Raw genomic sequence first — 21,204 nt, 5'->3', positions numbered from 1 at the left:
CGGATTCGTGCACCCGGCGCGACTCCGGCTGAAAATTAAAAAAAAGAAACGAAGCGTGGGCTCCAGCGCTTCATTTTTTAAATCCCCTGGTGGGCCACATAATTTATGTAGCGGGGGGCCGCGGGAGCCCCACAGCCTCGGGGACTGACACCTCCCCGGGGCTTTATTATTTATGAGCAGGGGCACGTGGCCCCCCGCAGCCCCAGGGACCACCACCTCCCCAGGGCTTTATTTGAAAATGCGTGGGGGGCTCCTCTCCCTACGCTGCCCCAGGGACCGCCACCTCCCCGGGGCATTCTTAGTTATGTTCGGGGGGGCTTCATGGCCCCCAAGCCCAGGGTACCGCCATCTTCCGGGGGCTTAAATAAAATTTAAAATGTGCGGGGGGCTCATGCCCCTCCCCACACAACTTTAAAAGGTTTTCTTTAAATACGGGGTCCGTTGTGGACCCACAGCCCTGGGGACCACCACATCCCTGGGGCTATGCAACTGGAGCCCTCAATGGCCCTGTGGACCGCCACCCCCAGGGTTGGCTCTTGCAATGTCCTGGGTGCCCACACCCGGGATATTACCGTTTGCAATGGCAGGGCGGGACTACGGCTCCCCCCCATGTCATTGCAAACTCTGCTTTGCTTCATGGAATCGAGAGGAGAAAATCTGTTCTTGCTTCCATGCAGCGAAGCATATTGCTTTTGGACAAGGGGAGCTGCATGTCAGCAGCTCCCCTTGTCCAAATGCAATGCCGGCTCCCGCAGGATGTGGGGACCCGGCTGGGACTGTGGGATCATTTGGTATCACCCCATGGTCCCCAACCTGAGGGCCGGCCCCAAGGGATGGGGTCCCTGGGGCCAAAAGTGTCCCAGGAGGGTGGCCACTAGGCCCCCTCCCTTATTTTTTTTTAACGAAAAGGCTGGCCTGGCCCTGGGTGATGGGGTCCCCTGGGCCATAATTTGCCTCAGGAGGGGGGCCATGCGGCCCCCTATAAAAAAAACAACAAGGCTGGTCAGGCCCCGGGAAATGGGGTCCCAGGGGCCATAATTGGCCTCAGGAGGGGGCCACGCGGCCCCCTCCCAAAAAAAAGTAAAGGCTGGCCAGGCCCTGGGAGATGGGGTCCCCGGGGCCAGAAGTGTCCCAGGAAGGGGGGCCACACGGCCCCCATCCCATAAAAAACAAAAGAAACTGGCAACTTGCCAGAGGCCCCGTCCCCTCCCTGCATGACTCTGCAAACACGCCTCCTGGTATGCTCTGCATTGAGGGAATAATTCCCCTTTGCTAGAGAAGGTCCCTGGGGGCAACAAGGCCACCAGGAACCTCCAGTAAAGCCCCACACTGTGGAATTGCTGATAGGTGGTACAAGGCCACTCCCTTTTTTACACCACTCTGCAAACGTGCCTATTTGCGCACAGCTGGTGGGTTGATAAAGTCCCCTTATTGTCTTGAGGACCTCAGGAATGAAGTGGACTTTATACCCCAAGCAGCAGTGCGCCAGGGGGGCGCATTTACAGAGTATTGTAAAAAGAAGTGTGGTCTCATACCACTCTCAGCAGTCCAGCTGTGTGGGGTCTACTCTAGGTACCTGGTGGGCTAGTTGACCCTCAGTATTCAAGATAACTTAAACCCCCAAGAGGCGTGTTTGCATAGTGGTGGAGAAAGGGGGCGTGGCCTGTAAAAAACCTTAGAAATTCACTGAAAAAAACATAACTTTCAGGGACATTATAGTTAGAAATTAGCATTTAACCTTAGAAATTTACTGAAAATACCACAGGTTTCAGGGACATTATAGTTGGTTGGACATTTCACTTGTCGAAACCAGAGAAGTTTGGCCGTTATAGTTAGTTGTGCTAACTATATCTCGCGCCCCCGCAATGCACTGCTGATGACATCACATATTACATCATTCATGACATGGTGAGTGACATCACTGATGACATCTCAAATGACATATATATAGATATATATATATTATCTACTGGCGGTCGCCAGTAGATAGTTATAGTTAGGACCGTGTTTCCATAGGAAATCCGCAACATTCTATTTTGAATAACTTTGGCGCCGATTGACGAATCCTCGCGAAATTTTCAAAATAGGTGGGGCGCTCCGCACCGCTCTTTCCCTGAAAGTCTCGGGGGAATCGTAATCGTCAAGCGGGGGCTGAGAAAAAGGGGGGGTCCCAAAACGCGTTTTCCCCATGCATTTTTCCATAGGACCTTTAGTCCAAGCTGCAGCCCGAACGGCTGAACAGAATTACTTGAAATTTGGCAGAGAGGTAGTCCTCAGGTCAGGGATGTGCCTTTTGCAGGTCTGGTGTAAATCTGTTCAGTATTTCCTGAGAAAATAGCATTTAAATCAATATATATATCTATGGGCGCGCTCCGAGCGCGTACCGTAAGCTTACCGTACGCGCACGCCGCCGTGCACGAGCGCGATTCTGATTGGTTGTTAGATCTCAGTAAACATTCGAATCGGTCGAAACCAGGAAGTGTCGGCCGCCATTTTGTCTCTCGCAGTCTGAGGGGGTGAAAAACAAAGGTGGATAACGTGAAAAGGGGGCAGGCTGGACAGTTCCTGACCCCCTAGCCTTTGTCAGGGGGTCCTAGAAGGACCCCCAACGGCAAAAATTAATTTACATTTTTTTTCAAAAAATCGATGAATGCGCGTAGCGTACGCGCACGGCGTAAACGGAAAATTCCACGAACTTCGCGTAGCGATTACGCGTACCGTGCGTGCACGGCAAAAAAAACAAATTGAAAAAGAAAGCTTAAAAAAAAATAAAAAAAATTGTGAGGTAAGGTTGGCTCTTAAAAGAGCCGTTGGGTTAATACAGGGATGGAGGAAAGAAAGAATGGGAATATTATGAGCGTCTACAAACGTGCTGGTCTATCTTATTGTTAATAAGGGAAACACTGGTCTCCCCAAAAACAATAAGACCACAACACGTTGTACACCTCATTGCAACCCTCCCAAATCGAGGGTTAATGTCCAGAGGAGCAGAAGAAGGTGATGCTCCCACCTCAGAGGAAGGGCTCAGCTGAGCTGCCGATGATGTACTCGGCTGAGCTTCTGAGGTTGGGCTCCGGTGACTTACTGAAGAGTTTTCTCCAGTATGTCGAGCAAAGGTCCTGGGATGTCTATCCATAAGGTGTATCTTCATAGAGTGATTTCCAAAGGAATACTTCTTCCTTGGATCTCCTCTAGATAAAACACGGTCACAAAGTGTGCAAGTGACCAATGGAGCATTAACCTTTTTCTGCCCCTCTGGAAAAGTAAAATACTCCCACACAAAAGAATTCTTTTGTTTCCTCCTTCTCTGGATGATGGTGGTGCTGCTAGCCTCACTCTCAGAAGAGGTCTGCTGTTCTGCCATTGTATCTCAATGTCAATTCAGCTCCTTCTCCTAGGGGATCTCAAGCAGTAATGAGGGGAATGGGTGTGGTGTGGGAAGTTTCTGGAACTGAAAGTAGTTTCAACCAATGAAAAGTGTTCTTTGTGGATCACATGACCTACCGTGCGCGCTCCGTAAGCTTACGGTATGCGCTCGTAAACAAGTACGCATGCGCAAACGTGACGCTTACGGAGCGCGTACGTAAGACGCACTCGCGCATGCGCATTACACGCCCCTGCGTAACAGCGACATTGCTTCCGCGCAACGCACATGCGTGTACGCGTACGTCACGTACGTATCACGTAAGCGCACTGTACTTATGACGTACGGAGCGCGTAGCGTCAGCTTACCGTACGCGCATCGTATCACGTAAGCGCACCGTACTTATGACGTACGGAGCGCGGAAAAAAATGCATAAAAAAAAATGTACCATTCCATAATGCAGGATATAGTACATATATTATTTTATACATAGGTTTACCAAAAATCTCAAAAAAAAATTGCATTTAAAAAAACGTACAAATTCACTGAAAAAACCATAGGTTTCACACACGTTATAGTTAGGAATTAGCATTTAAAAAACCTTGCAAATTCACTGAAAAAACCATAGGGTTCACACATGTTATAGTTAGCTGGACATTTCACTCGTAAAAAACCAATGAAATTCCCCCGTTATAGTTAGTGCAGGCAACTATAACTCACGCGACCGCAATCCTCTGTTGATGCTAATACTGTATCTTTAGCTATACATATATTACAAATATTTATTTTTCATAAAGACACATATGTCATCAGTGATGTAATATCTGACATCATCAGCAGAGGATTGCGGTCGCGTGAGTTATAGTTGCCTGCACTAACTATAACGGGGGAATTTCATTGGTTTTTTACGAGTGAAATGTCCAGCTAACTATAACATGTGTGAAACCTATGGTTTTTTCAGTGAATATATATACATTTCAAACCAAAGTGCCCTAAAGCATTTTCAGAGGGCACTCGACAGCGTTTAACCATCAGGCATTGAAATGCAGTTCGTCTCCCAGCTCCAACTGTAATTGATCTTGCCAACGCGTTTCAAGGCTGCAAGGCCTCTTCTTCATGGGCTGCTGGAACATTCATTAACAGTTCACACCATCATTTCCGGCATTATTTATTTCTTTAATGGCCCCCAGTGGGCGTCTGCTTAGTGCAATCATTGTACTGCATGATGGGACATAGAGTCCGTGGTGTGAGCAAAAAGTTTCACTTTAGTAAGTTCAATGTTCGTTCCTCAATTAAAAAGCAATTATTTTTTCCTTAGTAGGCATCGGAGCAAGAAGACTCACTTAATTAGCATATTAAACGCTGTGCTGCAATGGTGTCGAACAGTACAACACCTCAGCCTCTGCCACTGGCGATGGTGCTCCTCTGTTGCAGCGCAGCGAGCCAGACGCAATAATCTCGCTGGGAACATTCAGGATCCTACTAAGGAAATTCATTTGACTCTTTAATGAACTTAAGCACGGAACCAACCTTGGTAATACTGTTTTTTACTCTCATTCAGGACTACTAAGTCCATCATGCATTGCCTCGTTTTTCTAAATTGGGTACAGCCCACTGAGGGCCAACTGCAATCATGTGTTGTGCATATTTTGAATAAATGAGAGTACTTCGTACTTACGTGTCAGAAGCTGCCTCTGAGGAAAAGACTTAAGGTCTTGAAACGCGTCAGGCAACCTAATCACTCCTGAATGTGAATACGAGATGTCAGAGAAGGCCGGAAGGCAGGCTGGCTGCCGAGTGCGCTCTGTAAAGCTTCAGGGCGTTTGTTTCAAATATATATATATATATATATATATATATATATATATATATGCCTGCTCCGTTGCACCTTGCCTTCTCACTCACGAACTAATGCTTTGATCGCAGTGGTGCATCCGCGAAAATGATCAGCGCTCACTTTTCTTGCTCGTCTATATCCAAGAAAGAAGCACTCACGGGGATTTTCTCTCCATCCATTTTATTTTGGAGCAAACATGACGCGTTTCTGCATCCGCCATACTCTAATGTTTGAATTCAAAGTTTAGAGTAAGGCGGATGCCGAAACGCATCATGTTTGCTCCAGAATAAAATGGATGGAGAGAAAATCTCCATCCTAGACGAGCAAGAAAAGTGAGAGTTGATATATATATATATATATCTATATACACACATAACCTTCTGACGGTCACCAGACGATGAAGACCACTTGTCTCCTGGGAACTTAATCTCCCAATTTACAACACGCCAGTCGGCGTGTTTGCATACTTGTAATATCAGGCCCCGTACCCTCCATGCACCACTGTGCAAAAGTGCCCTCTGGTGTGTTGTAAGTTGGGGGATTAAGTCCCCTTGAATCCTGAGGGTCCCTGGGGGCCAACTAGTCTACCAGCTACATCCAGTAAGTGCCACAGAGCTGCGTTGCAGAGATGTGTAAAAAGGGGCATGGCCTCAGACCACCTTTCTGCAACGCAGCTCTGTGGCGCTTACTGGAGGTACCTGGTGGGCTAGTTGGCCCCTAGGGACCCTCAGTATTCAAGATAACTTAAACCCCCAACTTAGAACGCTCCAAGAGGCACGTTTGCATAGTGGTTGTGAGAAGTAGGCCTGGTATATGCTGTCCACTAGTTATAGTGGGCACCCTGTAGCAGTCCAAACAAACTCTTATTGATGATAGGTTAAAGACAACCTTTATCGTAGTGGTAGCTATGGAGAGCAGCCTTCAGGCTAAGTCTTGAAGGAATTTAAAGCAGCTTGTTTTACCTATAATCACTTGAATGGCTAAATAAAAGACAACCACACCAGGTATATATATATAAAATATATGTATTTATTTCTAAACACACCCTACTAGACTCTTTATGAGGCTAGAGGTCAAAACACATAAGTTACACTTCAAATATAACAGTAAAGTAGCACAAATACACATTAGGCCCTAGGGGCGAGCCAAACCATATACTAAAATAGTGATATAAGAACCACGACTTAACTAGACACAAGACCTAGAGCCTGTAGAATCGCTGGGACCCCAAGGAACCACCAAAGGTAGTGACACAGGGGACCCACGGGGGCCATGTGCAGTGTGAGAACACAGCTGGGAGCTCCCGTTAGCTTCTATGGGGAAAGTCGCGGTTAGATTATTAAAGACTAGGGACACTTAGAAGTGAGTCAGGACCAAACCCTTTGGGACTTAGGGTCAACACCCATGGGAGCACCGGAGTACTCATGTTACCTCACCCAGGGAAGCCGGGTGCATAGGTGTCAAATGGTGTCGGGTCGCGTCGTTGATTTCACTGGAAGCTGGCGAACAAGTGCTGCTGACGGGAAGATGCGAAGTGTCCGGAGAGATCCAAGCCTGAATCAAAGATGAGAAGAACCTGAAAGCAGAGGAGACAGAGTCTGGTTTCCTAGCCAGTGACCAGGAAGGCGATAGGCAGATGCCCACCGATGTCGAGTGATTTAAGTTGAAGAAGGTGAAGCTTGACTCTTCAGCCACGAGGACCAGGAGGCATTGAGGGCAACCAGGAGCTGGATTCGAGCTGTCCCACAAAGGATGGCGAGTGCTGCAGCATCGGTGCCCAGATTGGACACAACAAGCCTTGACAACAGCAACCCATGCAGAAACAAGAAAGATGCTTCGGTGCAGACCAGCAAGATCTGTGGGACTCACCACTTGGTAGGGAGTCTGGGCACATCTGGAGCAACCAGGGAAGCCCAAGGAAATTCAAAGTCACCCCCTCAGGGATCCACAGTCAACAGACTAGGGATCGCAAAGGGACCTGAAGACGAAACCCACGGGTCACTCGGGGTGACTAGGCCAACAATCTTCAGTGGATTCTGTGCTCAACATGGGGGCTATAAGTCAGCCCAAGCACACCTTCAGGAAACGTCGAAAAGTCAATGCACTTGCAAAAGTGCACGGTGACCAAGAGTTTCGGTTCCACGCTAATCACGAGTGCTGCGGGTCTCAGCTGTGCAGGGGACTCAGGTCAACCTGTGAGATGTCTGGAAATCTTCTTCCTGGGCTGCAAATACTTTGGAGTCTGGTGGGAGCTTCGGAAATGCAGACCAGCAAATTGCATTGTTGGTGCCTGCCAATCAGGGGAGTCACTCCTTGACCCCAAGGGAGATTTCTTCAGTCCTCTAGTCTTGAGTAGAGCGTCGAAGTTTCAGGATTCAGCTTCAGAGTTTTGTTCAGGGATATCTAAAGTTCTGGTTACAGAGGTTCCTTACTTATACCTAAGGAAGGGGTTGGACTAGCTCTGGGGACCCACCTATGGAGGGGTTGGAAAGAGGGGTGGCTACACCCATTTCCTTTGTCTAGCTTTACACCAGAGCAGGGGCTGGAAGCCCCTGAACCGGTTTGAGCTGGACTATGCACAGGGACACCAAATGTGCCCTCAGTGTAGGACTTCAAAGCACTCAGAGAGTGCTCTCACCCAGCCCCAATACACATAGGCCTGTCTGGGAGGTGGTTACACCCCCTGCAGGAGTTTTGGTCAGCAGCAGGAGGCCAGATCCGTGTCTGTGGCTGCAGCATCTATTTTGTTTCTACTGTGTAACCCAGTACTGCCATGTCTCTCCCTCTAGAAGGGTGGGATCATACTCCCACACCAGTTACGGGTGTGGGGGTCAGATTCCAAGGTGTTAGACACCAAACACGACATGTTTCCGTGTGGCCAGTCCAAAGTTAGCATTTACAGTTTGGCTATAATGCACTTAAGAGTACATGGTCAGGCTGAACCACTGACAACCCCGGAGAAGAGATCCTGAAGGCTGCAGAAGGGCTCAGCTCATGCCTGGGCACCCTCTCACATATAACCAAGCACCCTGCCTTCAGGATTGATAAGGCCTGCCATAGGGGTGACTGATAGTTTTGTATGTGCAGTGATAGGTGAGGTATAGTGAACCTATACCTCAGTAAGGGGTGCATGCACCACCTTACCCAGACTTCAGTAGCAGACCTGTGGTGTCATTTTGGGAGGCATAATACATGCTTCAGCCCCTGGTAGGCCTCTGGGGTACCCATGCCCTGGGTACATAGTATACCATATACTAGGGACTCACAAGGGTACCTCAGGATCCAATCTATGATGTACCTAAATTACAGGGAATCAATTTTATAAGAGAAAGCAGATAGGCGGGGGACCTGAATAGCAGGTTCCCAGCCAAACTAAGTCAAAAACCATCAAAACACCAGGAAAAAAGTGGGGGCAACCATGCAGTTAGACTCCACTTTCCTACACTGACCAACACGTGCAGCAGCTTACACAACAACAGACATACTGATACAGACATTCAGACAGTTTAGTAACTAACCCAAGCATTCAGTAAGACGCATTTCATCACCCACTTATATAGTCAATCACGCACCTACTAAATTCTCCATCCAGACACTTATACACCCACTCATTCTTCAATACACCTTGGCATATATATAAAACATATTTAAACTTTACAGAAACACACAGTCACTGGATGATGTCATCAGTGATGTCATCAGTGATGTCATTTGAGATGTCATCAGTGATGTCACTGACCATGTCATGAATGTTGTAATATGTGACGTCATCAGCAGTGCATTGCGGGGGCACGAGTTAATGTTAGCTGAACTAACTATAACGGGGAAATTTCTCTGATTTTGTAAGAGTGAAATGTCCAGCTAACTATAACGTCCCTGAAACCTTTGGTTTTTTTCAGTGAATATATATATATATATATATATATATTATCTACTGGCGGTCGCCAGAAGATAGTTATAGTTAGGACCGTGTTTCCATAGGAAATCTGAAAATTCTATTTTGAATAACTTTGGCGCCGGTTGACGAATCCTCGCGAAATTTTCAAAACTAATGGGGCGCTCCGCTCAGCTCCTACCCTGAAAGTCTCAGGGGGATTCGTCAAGCAGGGGCCGAGAAAAAAGGGGGGTCCCAAAACGCGTTTTCCCCATGCATTTTCCCATAGGACCTTTAGTTGAAGGTACAGCCCGAACGGCTGAACAGAATTACTTGAAATTTGGCAAAGAGGTAGTCCTCAGGTCAGGCATGTGCCTTTTGCATATATGGTGTCAATCTGTTCAGTAGTTCCTGAGAAAATTGCATTTAAAAGCACATACATATCTATAGCCGCGCACCGTACGCGCACCGTACGCGCACGGTGCGCGCACCCTAACGTGCGCGAGCGTAATTCTGATTGGTGGATTCATTTTGTGTGTTGTGTGTGTGACAGGGAAAAAGAAAGGTGGAGAACGTGAAAAGGGGGCAGGGTAGAGAGTTCCTGACCCCCTAGCCTTTGTCAGGGGGTCCCTGAAGGACCCCGAAGGGTGAAAAAAACATTTTATTTTTGTTCAAAAAATCGCGGGGTGCGCGCACAGTGCGCGCACCCCCAGCCGCCATTTTGAGTTTTAGAGGTAGAAGAGAGCTAACAACACAAGTGGAGAACGTGAAAAGGGGGCAGGGTAGAGAGTCCCTGAGTCCCTAGGCCTTCTCATGGGGACCATGAAAGACCTCTAGGTCTCAAAAAAAAAAAAAAAATTACAAATATCGCGGGGTGCACGCACAGTGCGCTCACCCCCAGCCGCCATTTTGAGTTTTAGAGGTAGAAGAGAGCTAAAAACACAAGTGGAGAACGTGAAAAGGGAGCAAGGTACAGAGTTCTTGACCCCCTACCTTTTGACAGGAGGTCCCTGAAGGACCATGAAGGGTGAAAAAAACTTTATTTTATTTAAAAAATCGAGGGGTGCGCGTATCGTGCGCGCACAGTACGCGCACGTCCGGGAATTTTTTTTTTTTTTAAATGATTTAAAAAAATTGTTTAGATGTTAGGTGGCTCTAAAAAGAGCCATTGTGTTAATTGAGGGACAGAGGAAGGAAAGAATGGCAAAAACTATAGGGTGTCGCACGTGTGCTGCTGTATCGTGATCTTTATTAGGGGAATGCTGGTATCCCCCAAAGCAAGAAGAACATTACACGTATTGCACCGTATATGCACCCTCTCAAACAGAGGGTGTATGTCCAGAGGAGCAGAAGAAGGTGAAGCTGCCACCGCAGATAAAGTGCTCGGCTGAGCTGCCGATGATGTACTCGGCTGAGCTGCTGTGGATGTGCTCGGCTGAGCTGCAGGAGGGTTTTCTCTAGCAGCTCGAGCATAAGCCACAGGATGTACATCCCTAACGTGCCTGATCATAGTGAAGATACTAAAAGAGTATTTCTTTTTAGGATCTCCTCTTGATAAGACACGGCCACAAAGAGTGCGGGTGACTTTGGGAGCATTCACCTTCTTCTGCCCCTCTGGAAATGTGAAATATTGCCAGATAAAATAATCTTTCTGTTTCCTCTGTCTCTGACTCACAAGAGTCTCCTGCTCACTCCCAGAAGATGACTGCTGCTCTGCCATTGTATCACAAAAACAGTTCAGCTCCTTCTCCCAGGGAATCAGAAGAAATAATGAGGGGAGTGGGTGTGGTGTTGGAAGTTTCTGGAACTGAAACTACTATAAACCAATGAAAAGTGTTGTTTCTTGATCACATGACTTACCGTGCACGCACCGTATGCTTACGGTGCGCGCACGGTACAAGTACGCATGCGCGTACGTAAGAAGCATGCATGCGCGTACGGAGCACGCGCGTACGACGCACGCTTGCATGCGCATTCGGAGCACGCGCGCATGCATGTACGGAGCACGCGCGTACGCATGACGAACGAAGTACGCATGCGCACGTAAATCACGTACGCATGCGCACACGGAGCACGTACGCATGCAAGCCACATACGCGAACGGTGCGCGCACGGTAAAAACCCTTACAAAAAAAAAAAAATGTTTAGAGATTTAACTATGCTGTTCAACTATATCTAAAATAAAAAATAAAAAGCTGAGCCATTCCATATTGCAGGATACTGTAAATCTATAATTATATACATAGGTAGCATATTGTAAAATAAATAAATAAAAAATATAATAAAAGAATGATAAATTAGCATTTAAAAAACCTTGCAAATTCACTAAAAAAAAACATAGGTTTCACACACGTTATAGTTAGGAATTAGCATTTAAAAAACCTTGCAAATTCACTGAAAAAACCATAGGTTTCACACACGTTATAGTTAGGAATTAGCATTTAAAAAACCTTTGAAATTCACTAAAAAAACATAGGTTTCACACACGTTATAGTTAGGAATTAGCATTTAAAAAACCTTGCAAATTCACTGAAAAAACCATAGGTTTCACACATGTTATAGTTAGCTGGACATTTCGCTCGTAAAAAACCAATGAAATTCCCCCGTTATAGTTAGTTCAGCTAACTATAACTCGCGCGCCCGCAATCCACTGCTGATGACGTCGAATATTACATCACTCATGACATGGTCAGTGATATCACTCATGACATCACTGATGACATCTCAAATGACATCACTGATGACATCACTGATGACGTCATCCATGTGATAAATTACCACATCTTCTCACACCCTAATAGAACCTTTGATACACCGACTTAAAATGTAAGAGTTCCATTCTCAAAACCATACATACTACAATACCAATAACTACATACCCACTTATTAACTCTTAGGTCTACATACACCTCCACTCATTCACCTGTACAGTCACTCATACTTACAGTCACTCCATACAAAACTATCATATGCATTTATACACCTATATAGACACTCACACACTACTAATCATCCATAGAGGTACTCTCACACCTACTCAGTCATGCAAATAATCACACTCCCATTTACTCACCTATGCGGTTATATACTCTCAAGTTCACTTACTCATAAAAATAGTATCACATTGTTACGCTCTTATAGAATCATTGATACAAGCACACACTCATCCATACAGTCACTCTCACAATCATACACTCTCACATCTACCCACTTATATACTCTTACACGCATATATACTGCCTTTCACATATGTAGTTAGTCACAAATGTACCACTGAGATATAGATTCAATCCCTAACACTCCCATACATACACTCACTCAACCATACTGTCCATCACAGATGCACCCTTAAAACCATGCACCCATAGAATCACCCACTCACACATCTATGCATAGAGTCACACACACCCTACCCACACAAACACTCAGGAACCCATACTGATACTGAGACAAGCAATCAATAACTCATATAGACACTCATATAGCTATTCACAAAACCATGCAGCCACTTATACACCAACATACAGACACATACAAACATTTACACAGTTTAGTCACTAGTCTGCAGTAAGATACATTTAATGACTCACTTATAGAGTCAGTTACACACCACAGAAAATCATCCATTTACACACTTGTACACCCACTCATTCTTCAACAGGCCTTTCCCTATATATATTAAACATAATAAAATTGTTCAGTACATACTCAATGGATGATGTCATCAGTGATGTCATCAGTGATGTCATTTGAGATGTCATCAGTGATGTCATGAGTGATGTCACTGACCATGTCATGAGTGATGTAATATGTGACGTCATCAGCAGTGGATTGCGGGCGCGCAAGTTATAGTTAGATATATATATATATATATATATATATATATATATATATATATATACATACTACTTTCGTTGCCCATTTTCTCAAATGTAATCTTCAGAAAAATAAAGTTATGTTACTGTAAAATATTGCAGAATATGTTTTTGTTTTTAATTTCAAATACAGTCAAGTTTGCTGTTTTAGAGACTTAAAATAAATAAATAATACAAAAAGTTAACATTAATATTTGTCAAAAAAATACTTCTTCAATGTTTTTAAAAGCTGCTTTTAATAAACTTTTCTAATTTCCCCTATGCGTTATCATACGAAAATGTCTGACTCAATTGTGGAGGTCTCTGCCACATGTGCAGAACTTTAAATGCTCTTACAAAGCCACTACTGGATGTTTTTACTACTTTCACCCCCAATGTCAGGCGCTGGGGTCATGTAAGTCTCCACATGTAATTAACTTTACACATGTAAAAGGTGAAGAGTCAACATTGGTAAAGTTTCTCAAAAGTGTGTGAGTATATTTAATTGTAGTAAATCCTACACATATAGATTTACCTTTGTGAATAGGGCCCATGGACTTATTTTAAACCAGTCAATATACTCACTTAATATAAAAGCCAAAGTAAAAGATGGTGTATTCGTCCTACTCAAATTATTAATGTCAGAAAGAAAAAGGATTCCTAAGATCTCTCAACAATCATAGGTCTCTATGTAGGAGCTCTTGTGTGTGGGCTTACAGGGGAAGGTGTGTACTTGCCACAAATGACACAGAGTAAGCAGAGACTAGTCTAAACCAATAAACAGCTGCATGAAATCATGAAACATTCCTCATTCTAATGTTGAAGATCAGTTTATTTCACAAACTGTTGCTCTCTAATTCCATGTTTGAATATCTATTTAAAAAATCACATGCACTAGAGTTTATAAGGCATTGAGAGAGACCAACAATGTTGTAAATACCAAAAGCTCTTATACCTTTTCCTAAGGCAGCACTGGATGGAACAGTATTTGCTTTTGCAGCTACATGATGACGAAGTCTTGTAATGATTCCTGTAAATAACACACCTATTATTAGAAAAAGTTATCAAACAAACATTTTATCTTAGAGGTACTGGGCCAGATTTAAAGACTGGTGTAAAAAACCTTTCCAAGTTTCCTCAATTCAAGAATTAACCGTTGAAAACATTGATAATGGAATAATCCCCACCATAAGGATGAAACAGCAGTGGTAATACCACTCACACATTCTCCGGTAAATGATATTCCCAAAACAGTGTATTTAAAACGTCCTTGACCAATCAGAGGATGATTTATTGCCACTAAATCTAAATCAGTCGAACCATTTCCATGTAAGTATATACTATTGAATACTAATATATACTCAGTTGTATATTTATTTATTATAGCATTTAAAGACAAATATGTTTTAAAGGCTTCTCCACTAGTGGATACTATTATGGCAGACGTTTCTCTGCTATAGGAAAATTATGTAGTATATAATTCTGTTAGAGAATTCTCCACTGACAGAATCACCAATGAAGGTTTTACCATTCCCTCTAGATTTTAGAGCATTTTTTTAAATTACTACCTAACTCTAAGGCCTTCATTACAGGTATCCTGTTAAATTCCATTATTTGCCGCAATCCCTGTTACTGTACATACCAGAATTATGAATTTTGTGATTAACCCTGCACCCGTGCAATTTTCCACAAGTAAATTATGTCTAGTCAAATCTGCTACAATATACCAGATGAACAAGGCCCCATAATTACTGTAGTATGCAAATTTTGGTGAAGTAAAACATAAATCCATATGTTATTCTACAAAAACCTGTGCCAGGCAACAATAATTGCATCCAATACATTTCAAGCACCTTGGTGCTGGTTCTTATTGGATGTGATATATCACCTCCTATTGTGGCCAACTCGTACTGAGGGACTAAATAGTGCTTCTTGTCTGTAAGAGCAGGACCACTGGCTCCACTACACTGTTCTGTCAGCCGGAGGATATTTAACTTCACATTTTATCACTGCAATTCATTTTTCTGCCTTTAAAACCTCTTACGAAGTGAGATTGTCCGGTCAGAATTTAAAACAGCATACATAAAAGCATATGTCAAAAAACAATAATAATGACATAAACTACGGAGAAGAGCAATCCCTAATGTCTCTTTTCCACCCAGACTGAACAGTTCATTAGCAACTAAAGGAATTTCACAAATCTTACAATGTATTTGACTAATTCTGGACAAGTTTTAGACAATCAAGAAGCCCTGAAGCTTTCTGAATTTACATCTGGTGCGATCTTAAACCACAGTTGATTAACACAACACAGGAGTCCTCAGCACCCTGAAAATTTCATTTGTCTTTGATGCTGTGAGCCACTTCATTCTAACAACCCATCTGCAACATTTTGGAATCAGGTATTAAGCCCTAATGTGGATCACGTTCTTCCTCTCAAATAAATCACAGATATTTCCCTAAACCTATTTAGCTTTAGAAGCCTAACAAACTTCCTGCAGTGTGCTATGGTCTCCACGCTAAAACATATACCTTAGCCTTCTGGGCTTCAGACTCACCTGCAACATACTTGTACTCACAATCACTAGTAACTAATCCACAGATATCAATCCCACTGCAGGCCCTTTCTCAGAATTTCCTCTATAGGTCACACAGCTTCTATACATTTGGCCATAAGACTCATTTGAAGCAGTGTTGGCCTAACTTTCTTTCACCTTCAATGTACATCTTATTTTGAATCCTCCTCCTTTGGCATATTAACTCTGGTCTCTCTCTTTTGTCTTAAATTTTACCTCAATTCATACACCTTTACGTAAAATGAATCTAGCAAATGCAACTCTCTGTCGCATTTTCATTGATTTACACCCATGAATAAACACTTGGTAAACATATATTCTGGATCTATACCTCCTTTCCAAGTTCAGAACACTGAAGAGGAGATATTTACAGCACACTTTAACTATCACCCCCATGAGTATCATTATTTATCATATGTGATAAATATCCCACCCTACTCCGCAATACTCATAATTAGTCCCTAAGTGTTCATCCATTGTCCACTTGCACGTGTAGTTTTGCTCTTTGATGTGTCTCTTATTATTTTATTAGGAAATGTGAGTTCTTCTATAGCACTAAACCACCATCATCAAAGATAGGCTCAAAATGAACTTTGTTTCATAGTCTATGTTATATACATGAGATATTGCCTCTTTAAAGGGGAGCCTGAGAGCAAAATCATAACTCAAACATGGGGCTTACCTGCAGAGTTGTGCTGATGGTAGTTGATTAATTTAGGAATTGAATCAAAACAGTGGTTCTCAGCCAAATATACTTTGTTTTCATCATTTGTATGAACATGGTAATGTTTGACCACCCCTTTTTTGTCTCTATAAAAATAAGAAAAGCAAATTTCAATAAAAAATATATTTCTCTGCTACTGTTTTCGATCCATCACAGAAGATGTTTATCAACATTAAAAACAATGACTTTTTCTTAATTGCTTTTTTCATTATAATATCATTTGATGTTTAAAGTCACATTTAAATATTGAATACCGAATTGGTGGTTTGACGTAAAGAAATAATATTTGTCAAAGCACTGTTTGACAAATTTAGTATGTTGCTTTACTGTTCGATTTTAACCTTTTTTAAAATGTCTTTTATTTTTAATTTTTTATTGAGCAGAGCATCGAGAACAGAGCAATCACATGTAAATATAATAACAGGAATCGTTCATAAGTTAACATTTGGATAAGAGCAAATTTATTTCTCATTCATTAATAAAAGCAGAGAAGCAATCATATTTAGCTGCCGATATATTTTAGGAGCTAAAGTGAAGACGTGCGGAAAAACAAAAAGATAACACCTTACTAAAGTGCTTGTGCTAAAGTCCTATAGTTAACCAGAGAACCCCTCCAAACTCTTTTGTAGATACCACAAATTTCACCAATCTTAAAAAATTGTCGAGTGCATAAATTCCTTTTCAGTATAATACTCCTAGTCAGTCCAATATTCCAAATTATTTAAGAACTTCCAATTTTCATTAAACTTCTTGGAAGCGTCCACACGCATTGCTTAAGCTTCCTCGAAAGCCCTCGTCCGTTTCATTTTATTGAACCATTTGTCATACGTGGGAACTCCCCTCGACCGCCAATTCTGAAGAACTAAAGAGCGGGCTATTAAGGAGGCGATAGAAAGAAAGTTCTCTTCAGCCTTCCTCAAATTAGTCCTATCTTTACTAATTCCGAACAGGGCCACCTCGGACTTTGGCAATATCCTTTTCTTGATTGCCCTATTTCAAGCTGAAAAAATCTTCCCCCAGAATGGCCCTATTCTAGGACATGTAAACAAAATATGGAGCCAGGCCCCTTTACCTTCTGCCTGGCAACGAAGCATCTGTTTTTGACTTCCGGATATTTTTTATTTTGTGCTTTCAGTGTAAAGTAAGACAGCCACCGAGATAGAAAGGCCATTCTTTTCAAATTGGCTGCTCTCAGAGCCTTACTCCCTCGCAAACATATGACTTCCCATTCTTGATTGGAGAAGGTACATTGCATTTCTCGCATCACCGTTTCAAGATGGCTCTCCACCAATAGGGATTGACCCAGGTTACGCAACTAACAAAATTAATTCCCCACTCCTCTTAACTTAGCTCCGAAAAGGGCTGTCACCAGTTTGGTCGGTGCTCCAAAAGAGAAATTCTGTCGATTCAAGAAATGACAATCTGCCAATACTCAAAAAAAGATGGGTGCCTCTGATCTCTACTCCTCAGCAGCACCTCTTGCCAAGTGATTACCCTATCTTGAATTGAAGCGTCTTAGCTCTTCTAACCCACAAACCTTCCAATTTCATAAGTAACAAGATTAGATCTGAAGGTCGAGGTATTTGCATTCCCTCCATTTTAAATAGTGAAACCCAGAGGATCCCGTTCCCTTAAAAAAGAATTGAAGTCTGATGGAGTAATCTTTCAAAGTCTTATATCTCATTTTTTTCGGTAGTTTGGAGGTTTTCAAAAATATCGGAATTTGAGACCCAGCTTCCTGCACCATTTTATCCAATTTGTTTTTATCTTTTAACCCACTAAAAGCCAATAAATGAGCTGATAAATCTAAGAAGGTGCATCATAGTATGTATGTACATGCGGTAAGGCCAGTCCACCCTCTTCAATGGTTAATTGTAACAAAGAAAGATCAACCCGTTATGTGTTTTCCCCCAAACAAACTGTCTAAACATGGTTTCCAATTCTTTAAAATAGTTTATATTAATTTTAATAGGTATATTAATAAAAAGAAAGACAAGTAACGGGAGTATGGTCCTCTTTATAAGAGATACTCGTCCTACCAATGTTAAAGGAAGTAGCAGCCACCTATCCAACAGTCTCTTCATTTTACCCTGCATTTTTTACATAGTTCAAATTATATAACTGTTGATATTGATCAGAGACAAAGATCCCTAAATATCGTATGGGGTTGGGCTTTGCTGCTTGTGACTTAAGATTGGTTGTGACAAAATTTGTGTCAGAATTCAATGTGAGAATTTCAGTTTTATTTTGATTTATTTTAGAACCCCCAAATAACTCAAATTCACTAAATTCCCTCATAGACAACTCCAGGTTCAGGCTATTGGGTTTCAGGTATAAAATGATGTCGTCCGCAAATATCTTTAGCTTGGCCGTACCCAAGAGTGGGGCATTAATTGCATCATTTTCTTGTATTAGGATGGCTTATGTTTCTATAAAAAACGTAAACAGTAAAGGGGAAAGTGGACAACCTTTTCTTGTTCCCTATTTATTTTTACTGTACCCCCCATTTTGCATTGAAGACCACCTGAGACTGAGCCCCCTGATAAATATTTTGCAGCATTAGAATGATCTGGGGAGGGATGCCAAACCTACCGAGAGCAAAAAACAAGGTATTCCAATTTACCATGTTGAAAGATTTTTCAGCATCAACCATCATAATAACAGCCGGGGTTAAGTAGGTGTTGCAATATTCCAATGCCTGTATTAAAAATGTGGTGCTTGTGGCCATAGATCTACCAGCTATAAACCCGGTCTGATCTTTATGGATTATTTCCTGTGCCGCGGGTGAGAAGCGCTGCACCCAAACCTTCATTAAGATCTTATAGTCGGCATGGAGGAGGTTAATGGGTCTAGAAGAATTTATATCTTTTGGGTTCTTGTCTTTTTTTACGAAGCTAACAACGGTCGCCTCTTTAAAGGGCGAGGGCACCAGCCTGCCATTTTTAATATAATTAAAAAGTTTTGTCAAGGGAGGGATCAATTCTTTTGCGTATACCTTGTAGAATTCTATTGGGGGTCTATCCTCCCCATACGCTTTAGCTCCAGCTGTTGATTTTAGGGCAGCCAAAATTTCCATACCTTCTAGATGTGATTTTAACTGATCCACCAAAGAATTGGATAGTCTTGGGAAATTTACTTTATCAAAATATGCCTGTATGATATCTTCCGCAACCGGATATTCCGTTGTGTAGAGCTGCTGGTAAAGCTCCATAAAAACCTGCGCAATCTCGTCCCTATTTAATACCTCTCCTCCAGTCTTGGGGTCTATTACCTTTGAGATTAAAGCTGCTTCTTTTCTAGTTTTTGTGGAGTTAGCTAACAATTTTCCAACCATTTGGCTATTTTTATAGACACGTTGTTGGTAGGTTCGGGAGCTACTGATCTCTTCTAATAAAAAGAATTCCCTAAGCGCCTGTTTGGCATCTTCCAGCTGATGAGAACCTGACACCGTTCTCAGGACCTGTGCCCTTTCCACTGCCAGCTGAAGTTCAGCTATTTTAGCTCGTTGAATTCTCGACTGGGCGGCCGAGAAAGAGATAATTTGTACTTGCACTGCTGCCTTGAAACCCTCCCTAACCGCAAAGGGTTCCGCTGTCTCCTCGTTGATCCTAAAATATTCAAAGATCCATACTCTAATACCCTGTACCCATTGTTGATCCTGAAGGAGGAGGCGATCCATCTGCCACCTCGATCGCTCCCTTCTCCCCTCACCAATTTCTAGTTTGAACCTAATATAAGAATGATCAGAGAAGGAGTTAGTCCCAATGTCTACCTTTAAGATGTTAAATGATCTAGATGTTAAGAAAAAATCAATGCGGGATGCAGTCTGATAATGGCTGGAATGACATGTGTAGGAGTTTATATCTGGGTTGGCTTTATGCCATGGATCTATTAGTTGGTAATCGTACTTGATGGCCTCAAACACTCTTTTAGTGTTTGGTTGTAATTGTTTTTTTTTTATTTGAGGTATCCTTCTTTAGATCCTGTATATAATTAAAATCCACCCATAATAATCTGACCGGGGATACCCCTTAACAGCTTATTGATCTTCGCCGAGGCATCATCCTTAACCAGACCATAGTAATTTACAAAATTTAAAATCCTCCCCCATTTAATCCTGCAGCTACCCATAGTCATCTCCCCTGTGGATCCCTATGAACTTGTTTTAATTCCCAGGACAAATTTCTAGAAAGATAAATGGCTACCCCTCTCATAGCTAGCCCAGCAGACGCAAAAGAAACCTTCAGAAAATGTCCTTGGTAGGTAAAGCTTAGGTGAATTGGACTTCAAATGTGTTTCCTGAAGAAACAAAACTAGGGGTGTGAAGGAGGCCAGTCATGTGATGAGCCCACCATATTTCTGTTTGTTGAGGATCCCATTTACGTTGATTGACAGAATACTACAATTACTAGCAATTTATATTTCTTCAATAAGCTTGATATTTGATCAAATACGACATCCTGTTTTCTCCAGTCTTTGTCCCTTTTGCTACTGCTCTTTTCACTACTGAAAATTCCCTCAGCACACCACACCAACCATCTGCAAAAATGTGAACCCCTCCCCTGAAATGTGAAAAACCCCACTAGCCAAACTAGCCACATTTCAGCCCTCCCTACAAACCTATTGTGTGTAATGGAACTACACACTGGTGACCCTGCTACCCCCAGCAATAAACAATCTCCGGAGAGGCCATCTGCATTGGCATGGATGCTCCCAGGTCTATGTTCCACTGTATAGTCCATCCTCTGTAGGTAAATGGACCACCTGAGTAGTTTGGGATTTTCACCATTCATCTGTTTTAGCCATAGGAGGGGCTTATGGTCTGTCTGAACAAGGAAGTGAGTGCCAAACAAGTATGGCCTCAGCTTCTTCAAGGCCTAGACCACAGCAAAGGCCCCCCTCTCAATGGCTGACCAACGTTTCTCCCTGGGGGTCAACCTTCTGCTAATGAAAGCTACTGGTTGATCCTGGCCCT

At 42.8% G+C, this 21,204-nt stretch overlaps 1 protein-coding gene across 1 annotated transcript in view; it reads right to left on the bottom strand.

Annotated features, from left to right (window-relative positions):
- The window catches only part of BMX (BMX non-receptor tyrosine kinase), an 891,026-nt gene that overhangs the window by 335,416 nt on the left and 534,406 nt on the right, over window positions 1–21,204 (bottom strand). Inside the window, exons 12-13 of the mRNA XM_085620470.1 lie at window positions 16,188–16,315; window positions 13,885–13,959 (exon numbers count right to left, since the gene is read on the bottom strand). Of these exons, the coding sequence (XP_085476596.1) occupies window positions 13,885–13,959; window positions 16,188–16,315 (203 nt within the window). The remainder of the gene's footprint in view (window positions 1–13,884; window positions 13,960–16,187; window positions 16,316–21,204) is intronic.

Source organism: Triturus cristatus, chromosome 8 (genome assembly GCF_964204655.1).
Source record: "Triturus cristatus chromosome 8, aTriCri1.1, whole genome shotgun sequence".
NCBI lineage: Eukaryota > Metazoa > Chordata > Amphibia > Caudata > Salamandridae > Triturus > Triturus cristatus.
Note: the sequence above shows the minus strand (reverse complement) of the source record. Positions and strands in the feature narration are given on the sequence as shown.